Raw genomic sequence first — 25,427 nt, forward strand, 5'->3', positions numbered from 1 at the left:
TGGGGAGAAACGTCGAGCACTGCCAAATAAGGGGCCATGTATTTTCGTTTCTATTTGGATAACCATAATTTATCATATATATATGTGGATATGCATGTGGAACAACATATATATATCTTATGTCAAGACGAAAAGGCTAGCTGTAGATCGAAATGCATGAAAGTTTCTGAATTGTAACAAGTAACTTGCAAGTAACGGTATAATATTTATGGTGTTCACTACTTTATTTGCTATTGTCAATAATGCATGAAATCTACACACGGAACCAATACATATTCCACACATAAACCCGGTGTGTATGAAAATACGGAGAACCTATTGTTACTGTGAATATTCAATGATTTATCGTAGGTAAAAAATACTTGTTTTTCGACAGCACAAAATAAATAATAGTTAACGCTTTTAAGTGTGACACCACGGATAATTGTTCACTTTTTCAACAGATATTTAACGCAAAAAAACTTGCATTTACGATTGCATATTTAATGAGCAATTGTGTACGTAGTAGATAAAATTATTGTTCTGTTAATGAATCTTATCATCAACCTGAAATATTTTCTTCTATTAATCTTCTTTGGTCAAGAATATTTTAACTGAGATTGATTTCCATGTTTCCACTTCTACTATTACAGTAAGTAATCTTTCTTTGTTACTATTTTTATTTAAATGTAAAATTTATGTAAGAATTAACATCTAGTTGTTAAGTTTAAGTAACTAGGAATTTCCACCTGAATAAGTGGTTAAAGATCTCATCTTTGGTGTGTGGAGCCCCAGGATTCAGTTTCCATGCTAATGTTTGATCTACATTTTATACAACATTAGGTCACTTTCCCTTCCTAGCAAAGTGTGACAAACTAAATGAGAATAATTACCTGTTTCTAGAATCGAAGCAAAGACCATGCAGGAGGGTACGAAATGTATTCATCTGATTGAAGGCATGAAGTGGAAAAATGAGACACCGGTAGAGGACTACGGATGGCCAGAAAATTAACAAAAGTCGTCATTACTGTTGTTGTTAAGAAATTAAAGCCATATCATTAGCGTTCAATATAATGAAAAATACAATAAGAAATAATTAACACCGTAAAGATAAGATGGTCCAACTTGACAGAAAATTATAATCATTTAGATCTGTTTGTAGCGTTTTAATGTTCCGTAATCGTCAATGGAGGATTTGCTTGGAGTATTATGTTTCCTGTTTATAGCATCTTACTTGATACAAAAGCTCATATCGGTGAGGAAATACTTCCATGGTAAAACGTTAATTATAAGCAAAGAACATTGAGAGACCATTTACATTGTCGCATTATGTGAAACAAAAGAATGCAGCTTTCCGTGTGAATTGAAGTAACTACTCATTGTTTTACACATTTGTATAGGATTAATCATAACGTAATATTTAGCCTCTAGAAATGTTATCTAGATGGCCATATAAAGAAAATATAGTACGGTACTATGTTTACAATAGCTAGAATCAATAAAACAATGCATAAAACTGGGAATATAACTAGAAGACATAGAGTTTCATAATATTAGGAAATAACCATATGTGAAATAAATTGAATCATTCCCATATATAATACTTTACATGAGGTTCTTAATTGTAACTGCAAGAAGTAGAGCATTCAAAATTGCACATATTGATTTGACGAGGAAAACTTAAAGAAACGAATGTCTATTACAATTCAAAATTGAAGAAATGAATTGAACGAATCTACTCAATTCAAAACTTATCAAAAAATATGAATTTTCTTACAAAACTTCTTCAAAATTAATATCTTCTGCAGTGGTGTACCATTACATAAAGAAAAGCCTCTATTTATATTTATTTTTTTTCTGAGCACATTAATACAATAAAATTAAGTCGAACTTCGTGACGTGAATTACAAATAGTTCATTAGGATGAAGGTAAATATTGATGGCACATATACTTACTATATACAGTTTGCAAAAATCATAAAACACTATTAAATAGGTAAATATGTAAATATGTATCTTCGTCTATGTAGACATGACTTGATCTCTGTTTGGTAGAACTACTTTAACAATTTTTTTTTTTAGACTATTCTGCAAAGTGATGTGTGAAAAAGACGTCTTGAGGGTTTACAATTGAAGACTACTGGGAAGAAAGGCGAAATATCACTCTTTGGTCGAAATTGAGTTATAAACATCAGTGTGCAAACTTCGAAGGGTGGAATCTGCTATCTTAATACAGGGTGTCCAATATACAATGCAACCCGGAGTTTAGGATAGTAGAACTTTTAAATCGGAAGCAATACATAAATAACGGTTATACCAAAATGAAGCCTTGTTCATGCATATATATATTTAAACTAGGAAGCAACGATTGGAGTGCACTAGGAACCACACATTGATGCCAGATGTAATCGAAGGTGTATTTTTTTTTTCACAAATCACGTGAATTGCCTCATAACTCATACGTATGAATGTTCTGTCGTGAATTTTCAGTTTCTTTAGTTATAATAGCTTGGAATGGAAACTGGAAATTGAAAAAGATTTTTTAGTTTCCACCGATAACCAATCGGATGTGGCCTCTGTAAGGAGTAGGCCTAACTAGCGAAATCGAAGTTTTCATAAATTAACATTCTGAATTGGCAACACTGCTGATGTTTCTGGGCATCAAAAGGTGTGTTAAGAATCTGTCTACATTATCCAATTCTTGAAAACAATGAAAAAGAAACTTTAAAATTATCATGATAAAACTTTTATTTACATGCACCCGGCAACACTGCTATTCATCATAAAGTGAGTTGTCAGTTCTACAGCAGATGCTGGAAGCTTCCCCCGTTTTGATTCAAACACATGTTCACACGTTTCACCATGTTCGAAGCAACTTTACCAATGGCGGAGGCAAGGAAGGGCCAATGGGGCCAGGCCCCTTTGCTGGAATTCTTAGCCCCCCTAGTGGCCCCCCATACAGAATGATATTGCTATAGATCGACAAACGATGAATGTGATGTGGCCACAAGTGAAACTACTACCAAAACATCTCTCGACAACAAAGTTATTAACTGCAGAATACCGTATGTTGCAATAGTCTGCGTTCGGAGTAAAACAGCATCAGGCTGGTTTTTGTTTGTAGTACAGCAAGATCTAATTCACTGATATCTGAGCTGCATGCATTGACCTCACAACCTGAAAATTCCTTTTAACCTCTGTCCCTTATCTACTTATCTCCTTTGTTTTTGACAAAGAACCAGAAAGAAAAGCAAGAGTAAATGGTATTCTCATTTGCTTCAAAGTTGAAAGTCATACTAAAATGTAAGACGCTTACTTACAAATACCATACACTGGAGTAAAACATTACATTTGCTTTGGACGAAAGCAGCTTTCGTACACTAAGAGTAATTAATTTCCATTGATTATGGGGACATAGAACAAATGCATAGCATTCATTAAATAATTTGGTAATACTAATACTACTAATAATATTTTTAAAGAATCTTAATACCGAGTCGTCTTCTTTAATGTACAGTTAAAGAAGAGAGCACTTTTTTTTTATTATTTCTGAAATAATCATTCTCTCTGTTGTTCGTATTCCGATCGTTTGAGAAAAATAAGATACTGAATACTACCAACACTTATTATTTGCTACTGATACTGGTTTTCCCTCTCAATTACTTTCTGCTCCTGTCTCTAGCATGTCTCGTTTCCTAACGCTCTTGGCCTTTGGCAACTCTGTAGAAACCTTCTGCTATTATGTTAAGAAGTGATACTAGCGACCTTCGGGAAACGTAGTCAGCGTTTCGTGGACCCATACTACTAACTAAAGGCTGGAGAAATGTAGTAAAAAAATCAGTGATTGTCTGTTCAGAAGCATTTTCTTTTAAACGCTTCAACTGTAGCTTAATCTCTAAAATGCTACTACACAGAGAAATGACTAAATTTATCACAGAGCCAGTGTTACGATCTCCTGATTACTAACCATCAGGTAAGATACCGAGATGATACAATTTGGTTACGACAGTAATGTTATTTTGTGTAAAAGTAGTAGTTATTCCCGTGACCAGGTTGTGTCATCCCTTTATCTTATCTGATGTTTAGTAATCAGAAAGATATCAGAAGTTTCTGGAACTGGTCCACAAAGATTCCATTCAGTGAGTTCAGTCAGTGAATACCCAAATTAATCGCAGATTTATATTTGTTTTTCGTCAAAATATCCTTAAGCATTTCTGAGAAAAGTGTACTGTAGAAGTTATGCAGAACAGTAAATCAGCGATGACATGAATTTTCAACAGCATATACTAATTAATGCCGCTCCTTCATATCTAATCTCAAAACGAACAATAATAATTTAGCATCGACTACAGGATAGTAGCGCTAAGTTACTTGAACTACACTTGAATTTATTTGAAGACTTTGAAACATCCGAGGCTCAGAGGATAGAAATAAGGGAAATGAATCAATTGGGCCATAAACATTCTTCTAGTGACACGGAGGAAGAATTTTGGTAAACTCCCAAGTCGAAATCTTTATCCACGAAAGATCGTTCACATCATCTTCTGAATCTGAAGCCGATGTTCTACCTCTGAGCTTTGGCTGTTTAGTATGGATCTGAAATGTTTGAGTATTCGAATTCACGTCAAATTCTAAACACTGGAGAAGGTAAACAAACAAAAGAAAGGAAGAAAAAGGCCACTATACTCCTTTTGCTGTAAGAATTTCACATTGAAATGTCTGTTCTAACACTGTTTCATATTAGGAATAGAAAAACACATTCCCTCTCTTTGCTTCAAAGAGTATTCACTTTATCATTTTAATTAAGGGAAATCAAACTCATTACTGTTTTAGAGCTCAAGAGTCAACGTAACGAGAACTGCATGCAGATCGAAATAAGAGGCGGCAGCCGGGACAGTTGAAGAAAGAAACGTTTCTAACCTGAAGATCGTTATCTTAAAAGCAATGCAATTTTTTTTAACAAAATATAAGGATAGATAGATTAACGAATGTCACTTCGTCTTCTGCAGATATAACATTGACAGTGGCGTCAATAACAACTCTACAACTTGGGAAACCTCGACTTTATTCGCCCCTAAATGATTGGTTTCATACTATGCTTATTAGCTTACTAGAAGCCTCAAAGTCAGGGAAAATCCTGCAACGGTGCAGCGGGGTATTCGAAAAGAGCTAGTTTCATCGCCACTGAACACTACGAGCCGGTTTTCTGTGCCTCACCTATGAGCAGCCTCTGCTATTTTTAAAGAACCACTTGCAAGATTACACTTTCTGAAAAGATTGATATGCAATATGTCTATGTTTTTTTCCTAGTAATGTGTTCTTAGGCTGTTTTAAATAAATAAATAAATATATATATATATATATATATATATATATATATATATATATATATATATATATATATATATATTTGCACAATCTTTTAGTTAAACACAATAAATTGTTAAACCATCTAAACTAACTACAGTGGTAAGCTTGTCTTTCTGAAGGCTTACAGAACCAGGTTTTTTTTTTTTTTTTTTTTTTTGCAATATGCTTTTATAAACGTGGTAGTTTTTTTTAAACAATTCAAGCGAAATTTTGGTAAATGCCAATACACGCATAAGCTCTTGAAACTTCTTAAGACACTACAACATGTACATGATTTTATGAATTGGTTTCCAAAATTACCTGGTACAATTTTTTTTACAGGAGTACATTTACGTTAACTCTTTGCAAAAATATCATGTTGTTATAATAATAAAGTAACACAGTACGATAAGGACAAAAAATAAATGTCAAGCTACACTCTACTGGTAGAAATTCACATATTGAAATTCTTTGCTGCAAAGTCATATGGAAAAACAACTTGTTCTCTGCAAAATTTTAATAACGTGATCGTTGTCTATTCCCTGATCAATATTATTATTTTTGGTAGAAAAAGAAAGGAAATAAAAAATGGCCACAGATTGTCCCAGAAAGGGAGTGGAAATGTAAAACTAATTCGTCTCATTAGGAAACTTCTGAAATCAATGATATTTAACACAACCAGGTAAAAGTCACTCTTCATTACTGAAACACAAGAACAATTTACAGAAAATTGATAAACAAACACAAAAAGTATCAATTGCTGTGAGAATTTTATACCAGTCTATAACTAAGACATAACAATTATATCCATCTATATCTTCTTTTAGGTGCCTACTTTTCATTGGAATGGGAAACAAACGACATATTTGTCATAGTTCTCTCATTATTATACCAAGTAACAAAAAAATGTCAGTTTTCCAAATAGCTGCAGGTTTTCTAAGTTTACGGTACTTCCTGAAGTTGAAAAAGTGACCAAAACACCTCATGCTTCTACATAGTGGTGTGGTGAACCTATTGCTTTCATCTGCTCACTGTGAAGACACAACAGAAAACATCATTGACATTGTGTGCTTGCAGTGAGAAGTATTGTGAATATATATTGAGTGATTCTCTAGTGGTAGCTTCCATCAAGAGGTTTTCTGGCATGTGGTATCTACACAAATTTCTGTAGGCATTATGGTAATTCAAGCTGAAAAGTTGTTTATTGATCAGTCTAAATTAATCATTGTGTTAAGGAAAATTATAAAGATTATACATGTAATAAAAAATCAGAACAAAACGTGTTATTCTTTTCTTTTTTTTTTAATCGGGACAATATTTTGTATTCTCAAAGCGAGCAATCGCGATTGATTGGGACGTATGGTCTACTCAATTCCAGTAGGTACACTCATGTCCAAAGCTATTGTCACATGTCTATAAATATGTTATTGTAGGAATATAATTTGATAACGAATTCGCTCGGTATTTCTTGTAATAGTATCTGTATAATCGGCAAAGAAATGTACGTGGAAAATTTCATGTCAAAAGAGGAATAAATAAGAACAATAGAACGAAAATAAAACTTTATTGTCCATTTGGCAACATTTTGTTTTATTCATTCTAATTTTCGTATTTATAATTCGTTTCCTACGCTTTCAAAGTCTTGACTGGAAGACCAATCGGAAAACGACCATTAGGAAGACCTAGGCGCAGATGGGAGGACAATATTAAGATGGATCTTGCAGAGATTGGAATACAAAGTAGAAACTGGATGCAGTTAGCTAAGGATAGAAGTCAGTTGAGAGCTTTTGTGAACGCGGCATTGAACCTCCGGGTTCCATAAGCCATAGAGTTAGTTAGTTATAATTCGTTTCCTATGAAATTTATCACAAATATACATTTCCCGATTATACACATAGTATCCGTATTAAAAGTACTCTGCAAAGTTATTATCAAATTACTATATTGTTGCTAGAAGACAGTTATAGTTATGCGACATTCATTTTGGACATGAGTGTACGTAGATCCATAGATGGATATGTTATTAAAATACAAGTCGTATTTTTTGATCAGACTTGCGTAAGCGATATCTAAACTTTCTGAACAATAGCAGCATGAAACTAAAACAATAGGCTTATTTTCCAATACTAGTTTAAGTTGTTTTAAAAGAAATCTTCAAAAAATCTCGTCTGCAAGCATCAAAGTTTGCTACAAGAATTTTATTACAACCATTGAAATCCATTGAGTGACCTGGAATAGTATTATGAATGGTTAAATGAGTTCTAATGAACATTTTCGCAGCAGTTCTATTTCGTTGGCGCTGGTATAGTGCATCCGGTGACCAATTTTCCAAATAATATTGGTAAATTTAAGTTCAGCGACAATAAAGGGTTTGGATTTTTATTTCTAGCCCTGAACAATACGAAAAATCAACAGCTAATGTATTTTCATGTTGCACAGAGCACTTTCCTCTACATTGTTCTTTTATTTAAGGCTTTCATATTTCCAGAGCGTGAAATCAGGACATTGTTCTGAATCTTTCCAACTGGAAGTTAAGAACACATGTCAGTCATTGACATTTTATCGGCTAAAAATATAAGTGCTAGTAATGTACTTTGTAAGTGTTGTAAAAAAAAATAACAATGACTGTCTGAAATAGAATCATTGACCGTTAAAGAAAAAAAAACTGACATGTGTGTGTATCGATCTCAGTTGAAGAACATCGGGAATAGAACCAAAAAGAAATAACTGTTCCAACGATATCGGGATACCTGGTAGCCTTAGTCTTTCTCTAATAGCTGTCTACGTGAAATAGTGCGTTATCAACTTAACTTGAAAAGCAACATTAGTGGTTTAGTTTTGTGATTGTTTTTACAGAAGTACTGAGCTTCCAGTTAAGAGTTGCTCTTACTCAACTATTTTAGTAAGTATTGCATTGATATTGGAAAATTTAAAGTTATTATTGTGTGTCTATAACTCAGTGGCGGCTCTTGAAGTACGTTCACCAGCAAAAATTTAGATTTTATCCCTAGATGCTAACGAAGGTAAAATTTCTTTCCTTATCATGTAGCGATAAACTTAATTTTTAACGATGTGACTACCCACAAAAGCCGCCAGTGTTATGACTATAAAATATCTTTTCATGACCACGACACTATTACAAAATATGAATCAGGCAGCACAAACTCTAGGAAACAGAAGAGAAGAAAGGACAACATCCTTAAGAATTTATTGCGAATTACTTAAAACCAAAAACAGTGAGTTAGAAGCGCAATCGGTTGTGAATTTGGCTATTCACTTGCATATTTTAGTAATAAAGGATTAAATACCGTCACCGGTCTCTACGGAAATAATGTCTTCGACGTCAACATTATCTCCTCAATCAACGCTATCAACAGCCAATAAAAATATCACCAAACTGATAAACTTGCAAAATGATCCAGAAATATCCCCATGCCGTAAGCGTCGGTGGACCACCAATGAACAACTATCGACATCTCGTCAAAAATTGGTGGTCCCTCTGCGACGATCCGTGGTGGCCCCATTTCCGTTTTGAAAATTATACCACTAACGGCAAACACGCGACAAAACGCCAATGAACCATGAAATTACTCCTCCAAAATATCCCTGTATTTTAAATTGCCTGTATGCTTGATTGTTTACATTAAGGTATCTAAGAAGCAAAAAAAAAGTACCCGGGGTGGTCGCGAACCAACAACCTTACGATTACTAGGCAGGGTTTTTTCGACTTCACCACGGCGACGATAAAAAAAATCGCATATAGAGGGATAAATCGTTGAGGTCTTTTGAAGGTGGCCAATCAGAGCGCTCCTTTAACCGTGTATTTTCGACGATAAGCGTTTGGGATCAGATAAAATCAATTGATTTTGAGTGTAAAGTCCCGTTCAGCTGTTAGATCCAGAATGAAATGTTTTCCCGTAAAAGAAGGTGGACAGTATTTTAGTAAATTTTACTACAATGGCTTATACAAAACGCAAGGTATACTAGTGAAGCGATGTCGCTCATGAGAAGTGAAGAGACCTTTCTAGTTGTCGCCAACTTGAACTTCAATTTGATAATTTAATCAATAAACTAAGATAACTTTTATTTTTGTTTTTTACGTATGTCTCACTATTAGTTGATTAATACCGGACTTCCGAAGAGAAATCTAATTGAATTTATTAACCGTTAATTTATAGCGACAACTCCCAGTCACGACCTGTCTTCAGTTGTAATAAAGGTAGGAAAGACTGAGAAAGAGATAGATGAAGTCAAGGGGAAGGTAGAAGAGAGAGAAGTTGAAGAAAGCAGAATAGAAGAAAGAAAGAGGAAACTAGAAATGAAGAAGTGTTGGATAATTATGGAAATATAGTGAGAAAGTTTAAATAAACATTAAAAGGTGATTCATATCCGGATTTTATTATTCGAGAATCAATTCTGAATTCTTCCTGATGAGACATATGTTCTCACATACTACTTCCGGCCTGGGTCCAGGTAACTGCACAAGTTGGGGTTATCCTGACCCAGCCCAGATGGTGAGAAGGATTAATGTAATCGTTTGTCTGTTATTTCTGGATATTAAACAACTTTCATCCAGTAACTGATTTTGCATAGTGAAGATTGAACAGACACTTGAGTTAGCCAAGGAAAGAAAAATATTCAAAGTAATACACATATTTTCCACGAATCGGTGTTCCGGAAATCCTTGAAAAGACTGTCGTTATCCCAGCTTACTCTGTTGTTTCGGCTTGCCTTTCAGAGCCGATTTGGATTAATTTAGAATTAGTTATCCTTCATGACCTCGGTCATGAACCAATACACACATGTTATAGTCATATGCATACATAAGAAATGTTATTATTTTAGACCAACATTAGAGATTACCACTTAAAGCTAAAGTTATCGCTCATTCACACACAAGCATACAGGATAATGTATTGATACAGTTAAGTAGGTAATATTTGCTTGGAAGGAAACTACTATCCAGCTACAGTTTGGTAACATTTATTACACCTATTAAAGGTAAACACAAATAAAATATTAATTACATGCGAATAAGAGTACATATAGTTATATCATTATACATGACATGTTAAATTATGTCAATATAGATTTAATGTTAAAAGGGGATGACAGAAGAAAAAATAAAATATAAATTAAAAATTAGTCATATCAAATTGTATCTTCTTTGTAACGTTTTTTCTTCAATATCACATTTACATTCATTACATCTTTATAATTCAAAATACATATATTTAATCATTATTTTACGATTTCAAATCAATTACCCCGCTGAATAAAATTTTTAGGTTCAACACTATATCATGCACAGTAAAATAAATTCGACTATACGATGAACGAATAACCGGGAAATATTGTAAACGCTTACATCCTTGACGATTTCGAAACTAATGAACATTCAAGATTTGGGGCACGTATGTAAGCTGAACTACAATACAAAAAATTATTTGACAGTTTGCCATTCAAATGATAAAACCTCAAAATTTAACATACACTTATAGGCTTAAACATCTACACGAAAATTCATCTCTATGACATTTTATAGAAACAAGAATGGAGACAATGAGCATTACAACGGTAAACTTCGATCAGAAAATGTTAAAGGAAAACGGAAGCAAAGTTAGATTATATACTATGCGATCGATCACGACTACAGCGAGTCAAATAGTGATGGAAAGGGTCCCTTGATATCTGACGAGATTACATAACTCCACGAAGTGTATCTCGCAATATCTCAATTGAATATTCAAGTTCAAATAAGGTATGTTAAGTGGTTAAGAATTGTCAAGTTAAAAACGGGGGGGGGGGAGATTGAAAAATATTTCTTAGAGAAGAGAATAGTAAGATAGCTAGAGAAGAGAAAACAGAGGCGCGCCAAAGAAATAAGCTAGAACACTAGACACTATTTATATAAAGATAAGTTGTCGAAATTAAACACACAACAATCGTCAACTTCAGAGCCAAATATACTTTTCAATATACCGAAACAGATGGCCAACTAGATGCGTGGCCAACTAGATGGGGCCTAAGTACGAGCCCATGCCTTCTAGGCATAACGTTATGACTGGAAGGGGTTTAGAAGAACTTTGGGAATCTATTTACGCCAAGAATACTGTGGTTCATACGATGGCAGGTCATGCAAACGTTCGAGTCCTTCGGGCGCATTTCTTGACGTAAGTTTCCTTGACAATCCTTCTAGAAGATTTGAAGAGGGATTCCAACTTCACTCAACAACTGAAGACATTACTCAATGATCTACTCGAAGGAAAAGTTTCGCAGTTTGCACATCTGAATGCGTGATCGAAGTCTCCAGACTATTATACGTCAAACTGGCAGAAGTTTCCTCATCTGCTCGTACTGCCAGATTATGGGTGCAATGCTTCCAAATGGTCAACATTATGCGTCTTTTTATTAGAGCAGAACGCTCTGGCGATAGTGGCATCTATTCAGAAATGTCCGAGCAACATGCAGAACTTCGCGGATGTCGACGAGCCAGAGAGACGTCGGAAAGCTAGTGGGTTGGCTCGTACTCATAGCCCATTCGAATGACAATCAGATCACCTTGTTTTATTATATACTGAATTGGTTGCTGATGAAACCGTAAACTGTGATGATACTCATGAGTGCGGTATACGCACCATGAAGTCAATTGTGGGTCAGCGCTTCAGTGACGTTTATCTTAAGCGAAGAAATAAGTACAGTCATCTGCAAGTGTAGCCAGGACGATTAAGATTAAAGACACATCGGTTGAAGTAAATCCAAAACCAGCTTTTCATTGCCTTCTGTGCGTTATACGCAGTGAAGAGGAGCTAGCAGGTCACTTAAAGTACGAGCTAGGTGCTAGACCACATGCATTTTTCGATGGTTTAGTAATGCAGGAAGGAAACAAGTCAACACTCAAAAGCGTTCTGCGGTTCGTGAAGACACTCTTCCACCAAATTCTGTTTTCACAATGGATGGAGGATTCCTACTGCATCGAGTGGCATGTTGTGTCAAGCAAACTTTCAACAGATATATCTACAGTATGTGAAATACATAACTAATCACTACGCAATTGTGATGTTTGACAGCTACATCTCTCCAAGCACAAAGGGCGAAGAACATGCCATCAGAAGTAGGATACAAGCAGCTGCAGAGACAGTTATCACACACGCTACACTGTCAATTGTACTACAGGAAGTATTTCTGACAAACGCAAAATATGACACGCTTCATCGCACTTTTGTCATGGCATCTCGAAAAATATGACATCAAAGTACTTCAAGCTCAAGGTAACGCAGATACGATGGAGGTGCTAAATTCTGTAGAAGTGGCAGAAGAAACCTTGAATTTCATAATTGTAGAAAACATCGACTTCCTTGTTCTTATGATTTCTCTTTCTGGTGACCAAACCGTCCGAGTGTTAACACCTGGATAGGAAAACGCACACAACAAGATCTGCAGTGACAAACTAAAGGTTGGTCTTGGGAATCTCCTTCGCGTACTTCTCTTCTTCCTCGCTGCAACAGGTTGTAACACAACTTCCGTGCCCTTCAGGAAAGAAAAAGTCAGATCTTTCAAAAAGCTTAAAGAGAACGAAGTTTTGAAGGAAAAGGTGTTGATATTTGACAAACCAAACGCCATTCATGAAGAAATCGCTGCGGCAGGTGGGACGTTTCTGGTTGCTTTGTATATGGATGTGACATTAATGGAAGTTTGGAGCAAGCATGGCATCAACTATTCGCAAAGTGGTAAAGCTATCTCTGAAATCAACATTTAATTTGGCGATTCTTCCACCTACTCATTTGCAGCAAAGCAACATTTCTATCGAGTTTGTCACAGATGAGGCTCAAATTCGAGTTAGTTTGCTTTTCTTCTCTCTTTTTCTGTAAACAAACAAAGTTTTTCACTCATTTTCCTTGTTTGGAACAGCATGTTTCCAGTTCGAATCAAACAAAAATTGTTTATCAAATTTTTTGTGCCTTTTATATTTGTGGTCGGGGCGAGGTGAGCCGTCGTGACTCTGCAAGATAAGGTGGGTAGTTCTCACAGTAAGAATCACAAGTAAGAATAAAATTTTAAAAAATACGTTCATGAAGATTACACTGCTCTATTCGTTATCCCCTTTTTCACTCAAATTCAATTCATATTCACACAATATTCTGCATTTAGCTCTTTTGTAGTTTTTCGTTTTTGTATCATACGTTAATATTTATAGTTGCTGTTTTGTATGTTTATTATCTGCTACATTCAAGAGCGGAAAGGTGTACATTTACCTCAAACAAAATGGGATGGAATGCTGAACAACGGTTGTTACAAGCCCACTCCCACCGTCCTAGATGCAGCGTCGGACAATGTCTTACATATCACCTGGAATTATAAATCTGGATGTGAAGTAAATTGCAAGCCTGAGAAGCAGTCTACGATGTATTAGTATGTGTGGACATTGCGCCGGCCACACATGCCAGAACCGAGCCATTCTGACAATGCTGAGGAGAATGAAAGTGTAGACGCTGAAGTGTAACATGCAAAATATTTTCAACAATGTTATAGAATAACAATAATTGTGAATGCTCTGATTTATATTACAGAAAAAAATCTACAATCAGTGTTTTTTCGGCTCTCATGGTGTGACTCAAATATGACATTACTATTATATACAGTAGATTCAGGAAACACCGTTTTGGCCAATATTTTCAAACTATATATTTACTTGTAATTATTCTGCTCTAAAGATGTTTACTAAAACTTCAAATTTTGCTTTTTACCCCACTACCATAGTACATAATTCAATTAAAATAATCAAGAAGCACCAAATTATTGTTTTTATTTGAAGTTAACCTTTTACTTACGTAATCTGGTCTAAAAATATTAAATAACTTGGCCCTCGAAAAAGCTTTATCGGACTTCAACTTTCAAAGCCACACCCCAAAACACTAATACCCAAGATGTAATCAGTTTTTCAAAATGGCGGCTTTCCCCAAAATGGAAGCAGTATGTTAGTTAGAACACTCCTCAGGATATTTCCACCAATGTTCAACGTGCTTTTAGGAAATGTCCGGATCAAAGCCTAATTTATAAACTCTCAGATGCGGCAGCCATGTTAGAAATGGCCGCCATATTGGATGACCCAAACGTTGGAGCGGCGAGGACTTTTAGGTTTGGGAGGATGTTGGTAAGGATTTTGCCTACTGAGTTACGAAAATGCACTAATTTTGTGTATGTTTCAATAAACTTTTACCCCACAGCGTTAGAATTAATTTAATAAGATATTACGGCTTGCTGCACACAAAATTGAATATCTCCGTTAGTTTTAGACATTCCCTTCTGATCATCACCGTCTCCTTTACCCTAGCCGGCATAACTGTGGGACGTAAATCTTTCATTTTATTTCGTATGAGAGAACTTTCAATCTGCTCATTTCTCGGAGAATGTGTGTATTTAGCAGATAAAGATACAAATTCAACACAAATTAGAACAGCAGTAACCTTGCACCCACTGGCGTCTCTGGCATGTAAATTTTGGGGGGACATTAAAAAAGCTATTTAAATGGTACTACCTAACCCAAGCTATGTATTATCTTCGATTCCATTTGTTATTTTCACGGACCCCCTGAGAACTCTGAACTCTGTTATAATCGTTTCACAGCCTGAATATTATATTCCAAATACGATCGTTAGTAAATAAATTAAATTAGAATAAAATATGGAATATTTTGTACTTCAAAATATTGGGGGAGACGCGTCCCCCTCGTCCCCCCGCCAGAGACGCCCATGCTTGCACCCTTCACTACAATTGCAATATTATTTTGACTCACGAGAATAGTTTATCCGATAAATATGTTCTTCCTAACACAGTAACCTTCTCCTTCGTTTAGATGCAATGAAAGATGTAGGTATAGCTATTTTACACACTTAAACACACTTGCACTTACAGACTTTCGAGTGACGAACTCAGTACTGATCAGGAACTTTTACTCATCATACACAGTGTGAAATTACTTGAGCAACGTACAGATCTTTAAATGTAACATGTAATCGGAAACCTGTTACCTGATTGACTCCTAACGATCAATCATCTTACAGAAAACGAAGCTACATAATAATTCTAAAATCCCTTCCCTTTCCTGCTCTACCTTTGCAAATACATAGAAATAATCTAATTACATGAATATAAACATTAATTCTTATGCCTTTTCAATAATTTATCCCACTGACAAGAGCGGACTTTCCTACCTGGCTATCCGGCAATCATTTTTTTCAACTATTTTAACGTATTAGCATTGTCCATTTTTTTTTAAAAAAAGTACTTCTTTTTATACTACATTCTTCATTTGCTGTAAGCAGTGGGTGTGCCTGGGGATTCGAAACCCCCCTCCTCGAAATCACAACTTTTCTTAAATTTTGTTTAATTTTAGCGGCGATATTATAAATTTTAATACAATTTGTCCTCATATTGAATTTAGACACCTTCCCTCCGAAATAAATTCCTGCTCACTCACGTCCCCGGCTGTATGTAAGTATTAAATAAATTTAATTAACATATAACAAGCGAACCCTATTTGGCAGGATATGGTTTGAAGGTCCAGCTCCTCGTTCCACTCTCCGGTTACCCTTGTATATTGTACCCCTATTGCAAGTTCCTTGTTTCTTTTTTTTTTTAATGTCAACTTTACCAAATACATCTATCCTCCCATTCGATTGTGGAAGAGTTCATTTATATTTTTTTTCTACCTAAGTATAGTCGTACATTTTTTGGTTTAAATTTTTTGCACACTATGGAACGTTAGGCTCACACAGTTTGATACAACCCAATGAAAAAAAAAAAGATTTCTCTTCTTCTGACACTTGCACTTCCCCTATCACCACTACCCTTTCTTTGGTCTTCTCCTCGCTTATGCCCAACGCTATTAATTTGTTGAAATTATTGAAAGAAAGAATTAAACAATATAAAAGTAATGTGAAATATGGCAGAGAAACTAACACAATCTTTAAACATGTAAAAGAAAAGGGACATGATTTGAACTGAGAAGAAGTTATTGTACTGGAACGGGAAGAAAGATTGTGGCCGAGAAAGTGGAAAGAGGCCTGGTGGATAGAAAAGGAAGGGGATGTAAACTTAATGAATTGGACCAAAGGTATCAGCATTAATAAAGAATGGAGAAATATTATTGATAAATACAGAAAAATGTATATGAATTAATGTATTCAATGGGTGCTTGCTCTTTGTTGTTTCTTTCTAGTAAATGTTATGTTGTCCCATTGGTCAGTTCAGATAGATTTCCACGCTTCTGATTGGCTGTTTGAACGGGCCAATGAGAAAGCAGATAGGGAGATGAATTGTGTATATATACTTGAGTAATTTTTTGTATCACTCAGTGTACGTCTGATGAGGATCTTGGCTAGAAGATCGAAACGTCACGTGTAAATGTGTTTTTATATTAAATAAGTGCAGTCTTGTTCAGCAGTGTGTTTATTTTTCTGATTTTATTCGCAAGACGTTGACTATGATTGTGTGTCCGTATGATTATGAGAACTATCATTTTAATTTCTCTATTTTCTTTACACATAAGTATTGAGGGTTGGCGAAGATTTTTTCACTCTTCAAAAGTTTTCTGTGTTCCTAATCCGAGTTAAGTTGTTTTCAAGGAGTTACAATTCTATTTCTGTAGACAGAATAAGCGATTGACATTGAGGTAAAAGAAATAACATACATGTAAGGTGGATAATGTTAAAAGTGATTCTATTGTTTTAAGTAGAAAAACAAACATTTACGCACAACCAGAACTTGTACTACTATCTTTATGCCGTTTTTATTTTCTTCTTTCTTTTTCTTTTCTTTTTTCTTGTGATTAGGTATAACTTTGTTCCCGTAAATTGCAGTTGGGCGTCGAAAATCCGGATTCATGGGTCAAAATTTTGATGGTGGGCCAAAGTTCGCGAGTCCGCCCCTGCTCTGTGATCATTAATTCTGATTTCGATTCCATTACATTGTTACCTTCTTTTTCAATGAAACTTGTTTCTTTCCAGTTCTTTAGTATCCTTCTGTTGAACCTTTTAATTACATTTATATTTGCTAAAGCAGGGCTACCAATATATGAAAATTATTGTAAGGCGAAAAGGGAATTCCCATTTTGCCTTACGATAACAAGTCATTAAGTACCAATTTTTGATTGACGTTTCCTGAGATAAGAATCATAAGGCAAGACGGGAAAAGGCGAACAGTGAAGACATGATATGTGTGCTTATCCATGCCGGAAGAGATGGCAGTGACTCGACCAGAACCGGAAGAGATTGTGAAATTTAAATGCAAACTCCGTACTAAACTGTCTTCACTGTATCCAAAAACTTACGAATATTAATACTAATTATATCAGCGTGTCTCTTTCATATTCCTTGTAAAAATGTATGATTCAATATCATATTTTAAGCTTTTGAGAGAGATAAGAATATATTAAAAAGCCCTATGAAATAAAGAATTTCCTTTCACAAAAGCATATTAAAAAGCATTTCATTCCCTGTGATACAAAGAATTTTCTTCCACCGGAGTCTACACCAACATTCTGACAGACAACAGCTTCGTTAATTTTCATGTATACACATATAAATTAGCAAAACTAATGTTAAATTTATAATGAAGTAATTTATACATGTACTGTACGTGAAGAATGGAACGCAATAACTTGCAAGTAAAAGAATAACTTTTAAAGGTTATTTTCATTTCAGATATCCGCTATAACAAGTTAATTAATCCGTTTAAGAAGAGGAAGAAGACTGAACAAGATGATAAAATATTCAATTTTAGGTAAGTAGTTAAATCTAGACTAATGAAGTTTTTTATATACTTTTAAGTGTTTTTCAAAATTTAACAGATTAACATGAAATCAATGCTTGAAATTTTGCACTATGAGCAATATACATGTAAGAAGATTAGAGAAAAAAGAGTCCTGTAAATTAGACACAAGAAAGTAACTTAAACTCAAAATATTTGCATGTATACGACTCGATGTAATTTGTATATACTCCTGTTAGACTAAAAATTTATGTTTTTGTTATTTCTTAAAAAAATATTTTGTTTTGGAAGAAGAATATTTCGTTAAAAGAAGAAAAAGAACAGGGAAGTAATAGGACTTACTTGGGGAAGTAATGCTCCCGGAAGTAGGAGATAAATACACGGTTCTGATTGGTTCGTGTAATCCGTTTCTTATCACGTAACTTACATATAGCAGAAATCAAACACTAGCTGCTGTCGGACTTTGTAGCCGATCGTGCTAGTACAACATACTACTAATGGAAATCGATTTTGGCCTTTGTTCAAACTCAGCCCAAGGGAAGTTTTTTAAAAATTATCATAACATTTTCTTTCATTAAAATAAGATGAAAATAATACGCAAAAAAGGATTTACTTACTTTTGTGCAGATAAGTAGTAGTACTAGTAGTAGTAGTAGTAGTAGTAGTAGTAGTAGTAGTAGTAGTAGTAGTAGTAGGAACGGGTTAGAAGCCCTGCAGGACCTGTTTTGTTCCACCTTGACTCCCATGATATAAATTTTGTGACCAACTTAAAACAGCGTTTCCGCCATGAATGTTGGCTCAAAACATTGCGATCTTATTGGGCAGAGCAGGCAGAGTGGGGTTGCGAAACTGTAACTTATGGCTTCATGATTTTGTTGTATAGGCAGATCCTCTATTTTATCAGATCATTGGATTTCAAACACAGAAGGAAGACCAGTCCCTTGGTTAATAGGTCAGCTGTCAATCAGAGTATGTTTCGGTTACTTGCTAAGTTCCCTCCCTTTTTTTTAATTTTAGTGAATAACTTAAAAACAATAAAGGACATCAAAAACATGGACTAAACTAAACTAATAATAAACTAATAATTGTTTCTAAACCTTTTCTTTTAGACTAGAAATTTAGACTAATGACGTTATAATTCCCGAACATTCAAATTTGTATACTACTCGTATACGGAAGATCTTAAACACTATTACTAGTTCATATAGTAACGTTTTGTATATACATTCAGATTTCGAGAAACACCTACCTTTTACACCTATGACAATCCGTTCCAGGGAACGCACATCAAGTATGTTTTGAAGGAGTTAACTACAAACATCCTCTCTTCTCTGGAGCTGAGATAGAGTTATCTCGTGTGACATAATGTGGCAGTTCCTTATGGTTTTCCCGAAAAAAAAAAAATGAAATGAAATTTCCATGAGGTTTCATGGAAATGAATGACTCCAACCCAATCAACCATGAGCTTTGTGATTATGATATGAAGCGTTCATCAATACAATACGTCAAGCGCTAACTTTAGGAAAGATGGGAAGGAAAGATGGGGTGGAACATGAAAGTTTCGGCTTGCTCTAACGTGTTTCATGGTCTGTTTCTTAGAGGCTGGAGACAGAGGCTCGATTTAGTTGAACAAACAATGTAGTTGAACGACCATGCTGAAGTCTTTTAAATTTCATCACCTGTACAATTTATTCAGTAGTGCTTGTCCCAAGTTACAGCCGCATGCCTCGTACACCTTTCTATTTTTAATTTCAGTTAGTAACCCATCATAGTTCATTTGCACTGCAGTAAAGTGATTTGCACTTTTCTCTTTCTTAGCTCTCGCAGTACTCTTAGCTCTTGTTAATGCAACTCTACAGAGAGAAGCTCATATTAAAAAGCAGAATGCTGTTCGTGATGGAGTGAACTCTTTTGCCATCCAATTGTTGAAGGTAAGTGAAGAATATCCTATAACACTTTTAGTTGATAGTTCTTTAATATTCTTATTCAGTAGTAGTGGTTGTTGGAATGTGGCGCATAAAACTAAACTTTTACGTCTTCGAGAGTCAGTTTTAAAATTTAATGTTCACTGTCACCTCAAAATTAAGAATAAAATAGTAAACACATATTGATTAACTCTATGAACTACCAGAACCAAAGGAATAATTTTTCATACTTATTAATGGAAGGAATACTTTCGAATCGTTCCCCTTGTGAAATCAAAGGCTTTCTTTGATTAGATATTTCATTAAAAATATCTTTATTACATTATTCACTATTGCGGAAAATATACGTCTTTCATTGATTTTTAAACGTAAATCCTAGTTAAAAGTTGCTACTGCACACATTGTGTTTAAAACAAAGCTAAGAAAAAACAAAAATAAGAAATAAACGAAGGCTATGGAAACATTGAAAATCACAATCAAAATGTGTTTAGAATCATCGAAAACATGAAGCAGAGAAAGTGTTTGAGACACTAAAGCTAAGAAGCAATGAACGTTTTACAAAACATCAAAAATAAATATAAACACATATGTTTGGAAATGCCGAAGACAAGCAGCAATGAAAGTATTGGGAACACCCAAACTAAGAAGCAAAGGAAGTTTTTGCAAACATAGAAAATAAAAATCAAAACTTGTATTTGGAAATTTCTAAAACAAGGAGCAAAGAAAGTGCTTGGAAACACCAAAACTAAGAAGTAGTGATGAGCAAATGCAAGACCAAGATCAAGACCCGAGTGGCCTTGGACTTGGTCTTGCACATCCAGTCTTGGTCTTGGTCTTGGCCTTGCATGCAAGAGTCTTGCAAGTCTTGCTTTTAAGAAATCTTATGCTTTTTATAGGTAAATTTTGCTCCGGATATAAGGGATAATAAATTCCACAACGCGCCAATAGTAACGGAAATAGAATATATGTTTCTAAGAGTAATATAGTTTACCTTCGTGTAAGTATGATGGTAGTGTACAACATAGGCGATGACCTTTATTTTTTCAATGAGTACTCACGCTTCATTACTTATAAGATAGATCACAACGTTTCGTGATCTTTTTATATTTTTTATAGATCCAATTCTCCTCTTGTTCCCAAACTGGGAAGGCTACCCCTGAGACGCATGAAAGAAAATCAAGATGGCTGGGTTGAACGGAAAATTAATTAGGTGTTAGAAATAGTAGCAGTGCGAAAAAAATAGATATAATTAAAAGGAGCAAGGGGAACTGGTTGGGACAATGGCTAAGGAGGAGCTGTGTTATTGGGGACAGCTAGAGAGTATGGTGGAAGGAAAGAGAGAGAGAGGCGAAGAAGGTTGTAGTTGAAGAAAGGTATTAAAACAGAAAATTTCTACGTCAAGACAGAGACTAGCTGAGGACCACCGTACACTGAAGCTTCTCAGATGCCGCAAGTGATCTGCCAATAATGGCAAAATAGCTATGATGATGATGATGATATGTTTAGCAATATTAGTCAAAAAAGGAGAAAAAATTAAAATAATATTGATTATAAGCAAACGAGGTTTAAAGAAATCAGCAATATTTCAAGTATGCTGCTGCTTTAATGGAAATACTTCCTGCACTTCGTTCTTATGCACGGATAAAAGATGTCTTTCAGTCCGAAAGTATTTCTGTGTTTCATTTTTATTGCCACTTTATTCTTTGATTTTTGCATAGTTTGCATAACCCATAGGGATACTCCCCACTTTTCGTAACAACTTCGAAGTACGCATGAAATTTACTTTTTTGCGCTCGGCACTTGAGGTTTTTTTTATTTTGCAGTGGCGTTTCGTCAGTAGACTCCCTGAGGCAAAGCAACTGAAGGGTGAAAAACACATCCTTCTTTTGCTATATTTATCCGAGGACGAGCCGACAAACTTTACCAGCTCGAAGGTCGAAGGTTTAAGTGTATTCCAGATAATACACCTGTATAGTAGTGTCTGATTTCCCTGTAAGTAATCCTCATTGTTTAAAAACTCAGGAATGCATCGTAAGCCTGCACCAATGACACATTTCTTTGTGTAAAGCGAGCTTTGATTAGAATGAAACCTGTGTGGCTTGAAAAAAGTAATAATTACAGAAAACGCGAACAACCGATTCAGAAAACGACATACTGTAGCTATATGCTACAGGAATACATCGACTCACACGGATTGCATAAACTACTGGGAACATATTCACTCAAGTGGCATTTTTATTGAAGCCACGAAATTCAAGTGAAAGGTGTAATGATTTTTTCCCTTTCCACATGTTATAAAAGCATTGAAGTAGTACTGGTACTTATGCAAGACTTTTGCGCAAGAGTCTTGGTCTTGCAGGTGTGGTCTTGGCCTTAGTCTTGCATCGGGACTCCTGGTCTTGGTCTTGGTCTTGCATGCAAGACTCTTGCAAAAACTGCTAAACCAAGACTCTTGCGCTCAACACTACTAAGAAGCAAAAAACGTTTTTGAAAACATCAAAAATATAAATTAAAATGTGCGTTTGGAAACACTTGAAACAAGAAGCAAAGAAAGTATTGGAGGGACTAAAACTAAGAGGCAAAGAAATTTTTTGAAAACATAGAAAATATAAATCAAGATGTATGTTTGGAAACATCGAAAACAAGAAGCACAGAAAGTTTTTGAAAACATCGAAAATATAAATCAAAATGTATGTTTGGAAAAACCAAAATCAAGAAGCAAAGAAAGTTTTTAAGAACACCAAAACTAAGAAGCAAAGAACGTTTTTGAAAACATCGATAATATAAAGCAAAATGTGTGTTTGAAAACACCTAAAACAAAAAACAAAAAAGCTTTTGAAAACATCGAAAATAAAAATAAAAATGTGTATTTTAAAACTCGAAGTAGGATAGTAAATAAAGTAGTTGGTAGGATAGTAGGATAGTTTGCAAAAAATGTCGAAAATAGGAAGTTCTGTAAAATTTTACAAAGTGTAATAACCAAAAGAAGCCTATAGTTCTAGAACAAGAGTAAGTACTGACCTCGAGTTTATTTAGCAACAAAACCTAGAGTTTTCTTCAGATTTCGTAGATCAATAAGCAAAACCTTTCAGATCCTAAATTTTTGTTGGTAAAAGCTGTTATTAAGCAGATTGTCGTTATATACTACATTACTTTTTACCTCTGACAATTATTTGCTACATGTGTAAAATTGATCTGCTATCATGCTCACATTTTGTGAAAGTGAAATTTTTTGTTGGAAAGGTCTTTAATTTGACTTTTATACAGTTTCTGACCACGCCAGACCTTTATTTGCTATTTAAACAGTATTTATTACATTCTTATTATCTCCAATTTTTTTATTTAATATTTTGATTGTCCATAAATTATGAACCTTGAGCCTACACACTATATTCACACTTTTATACGAGGTTTGTTCAAAACGTATCGAACCTTTGGTTGGCAAAAACACATTTATTGATTCGAAAATCCGAACAACTAACCTCCTTCAAAGTTTTCCCCACTTCTCCCAGCGCTGCTGCCATTGTTGGAAACAGTTCTGGAGCACAGTTTTTGGAATGGTGAGCAACCGTACCGTCGCATTCTGCGTGTGCTCTTGACTCAAATAAGGTTCCTTTTAGTGGCATTTTCAGCTTGCGAAATAACCCAAAAGTCACATGGATCCATACCAAAAGTCATACGGATGAGTAGGGAAGTTGACGACACACAGGAATGTTGTGTTTTGGCGATGAAAGCCTGAATCAAAGTTCGCATACACTCTCCTCATTCCTAAATTCTCGTTCAAAATTAAATGTCATGATCCGATTGAATGGTTTTCACGTTGGCATCGCCAAGTGTTTGGCAAAATTTGATGCAATGTCACTGCTTAAGTTTTTCTGTCATTAAAGAAAAACTGAATTGTGATGATCGCATAGTTTACGTCTTCACTTGTTGGCCGACTGCTAGCGGCTGACGCTTTCTCTGGGCGAGGAAAAAAATTCACGACTGCGCATGAGTGTCCCCTCTACATCTACACCAAAGAAATCCTCCCGCGCTTCATTCGTTTACGCGGGAAAAAATAAAGTTCGATACTTTTTGAACGCACTTCGTATAGCAAGTAAAAGATTTACTGTAACGTCTAGTTTGAACTCGATCGGATTAGTTCTATAATTTTTTTTCTTTCTTCTTTATTTTGTTTCCCAAAATATGGCTTGAAATTTAACCGTTCAGAACTCAAAAACCAAAAGCCTGTGCAACGTAATAGCACAATAACAGTCAAGGTCTACCGCAATACCATGTTCAATCTCGATCGCATGAGATCGAGGTCTGTTTTTCTTTTCAAATGTTTTCAAAAATTGACTGCCATGCCTTGGCAACTGAAATCCTACACAACATAATATATTTGCAAGATTGTCCAGGAAGTCAAAGTATACAGTAATGCCATATTACATACCGATAGAATGACTTCGATGTAAGCGTTTTTGTTTTCGAAAATTTCATTCAAAATGTGACCGCCCATAGCTCGGCTACTCAAAGCATGTACAACGTAATATCTCACATAGTTATAGAGTACGTTAAGGTCTACGGCGATACCGACTTCGATCTCGAGTGGATGAGTTTGGTTACATCCGTGCTGTACTATATACAGGGTGTCTCAAAAGTCCCCTGACATAGGGAAATTCTTTTACTATCAGAGTTACAACAAAATGTAAGAGGGAAAACCGTCTCCAAATATGATGTTTCCAATCAAACAATAAACGCAAAGTCATCAAGATTTCCATTAATAAATCAGTGTGAATCCGTATGGCAATGTTGTTATAGAAGACTAAGAGAACCTTGACGGAGAAAATCATGGAAACGAGAAAAGGAAACATTGCATAAGACTGCATATTGCAAACAAGTAGGTCTATTAGGATTCCCTTTAGTAACGGAAGTATGGTGAGGGGACTACTATGTTAAGGATTGAACTCCTTTTGGGTTATATATATATATATCTATCTATATCTATATCTATCTATCTATCTATCTATCTATATATATATATATATATATATATATATATATATATATATATATGTATAGATATAGATATAAATTCACACCTGTCCTAAAAATATACGAGATTGAATACTTGAACAACCTTGCTGAAATTCTACGTACACTGAACCACAAAAGTATCTCCCCCCCTAAGTGCTCTAATTCCATTACTTGGGGTCCAGGTAATTGGCAGTTGTTAGAACGCCTGGACAGATGCAACTCAACTTACACGTAACTTTTCCCGGCACTGTCAGCAGTTTGCAGCACTAAGTCAGGTCTTTATGCAAGTAAAATTGTGAGTAGATGACGCACGAAACATTTCTCCGTTCTGAGATGAATGTCTCAGATTCACAGCGTGTTATCCAATCAGCATCATATGTTAATCTC

General features: G+C 35.0%; 1 protein-coding gene across 1 annotated transcript in view; it reads left to right on the plus strand.

The window, feature by feature from the left end:
• Nucleotides 1–508: 508 nt before the first annotated feature.
• Nucleotides 509–25,427, plus strand: part of LOC145685827 (leukocyte elastase inhibitor-like) — a 133,480-nt gene continuing 108,561 nt past the window's right edge. Inside the window, exons 1-3 of the mRNA XM_081758415.1 lie at nucleotides 509–631; nucleotides 18,033–18,111; nucleotides 19,918–20,030. Of these exons, the coding sequence (XP_081614541.1) occupies nucleotides 18,090–18,111; nucleotides 19,918–20,030 (135 nt within the window). The 5' untranslated portion in view covers nucleotides 509–631; nucleotides 18,033–18,089. The remainder of the gene's footprint in view (nucleotides 632–18,032; nucleotides 18,112–19,917; nucleotides 20,031–25,427) is intronic.

The sequence above is a fragment of the Thermobia domestica genome, chromosome 5 (genome assembly GCF_964235325.1).
Source record: "Thermobia domestica chromosome 5, izTheDome1.hap1.1, whole genome shotgun sequence".
NCBI classification, from domain to species: domain Eukaryota; kingdom Metazoa; phylum Arthropoda; class Insecta; order Zygentoma; family Lepismatidae; genus Thermobia; species Thermobia domestica.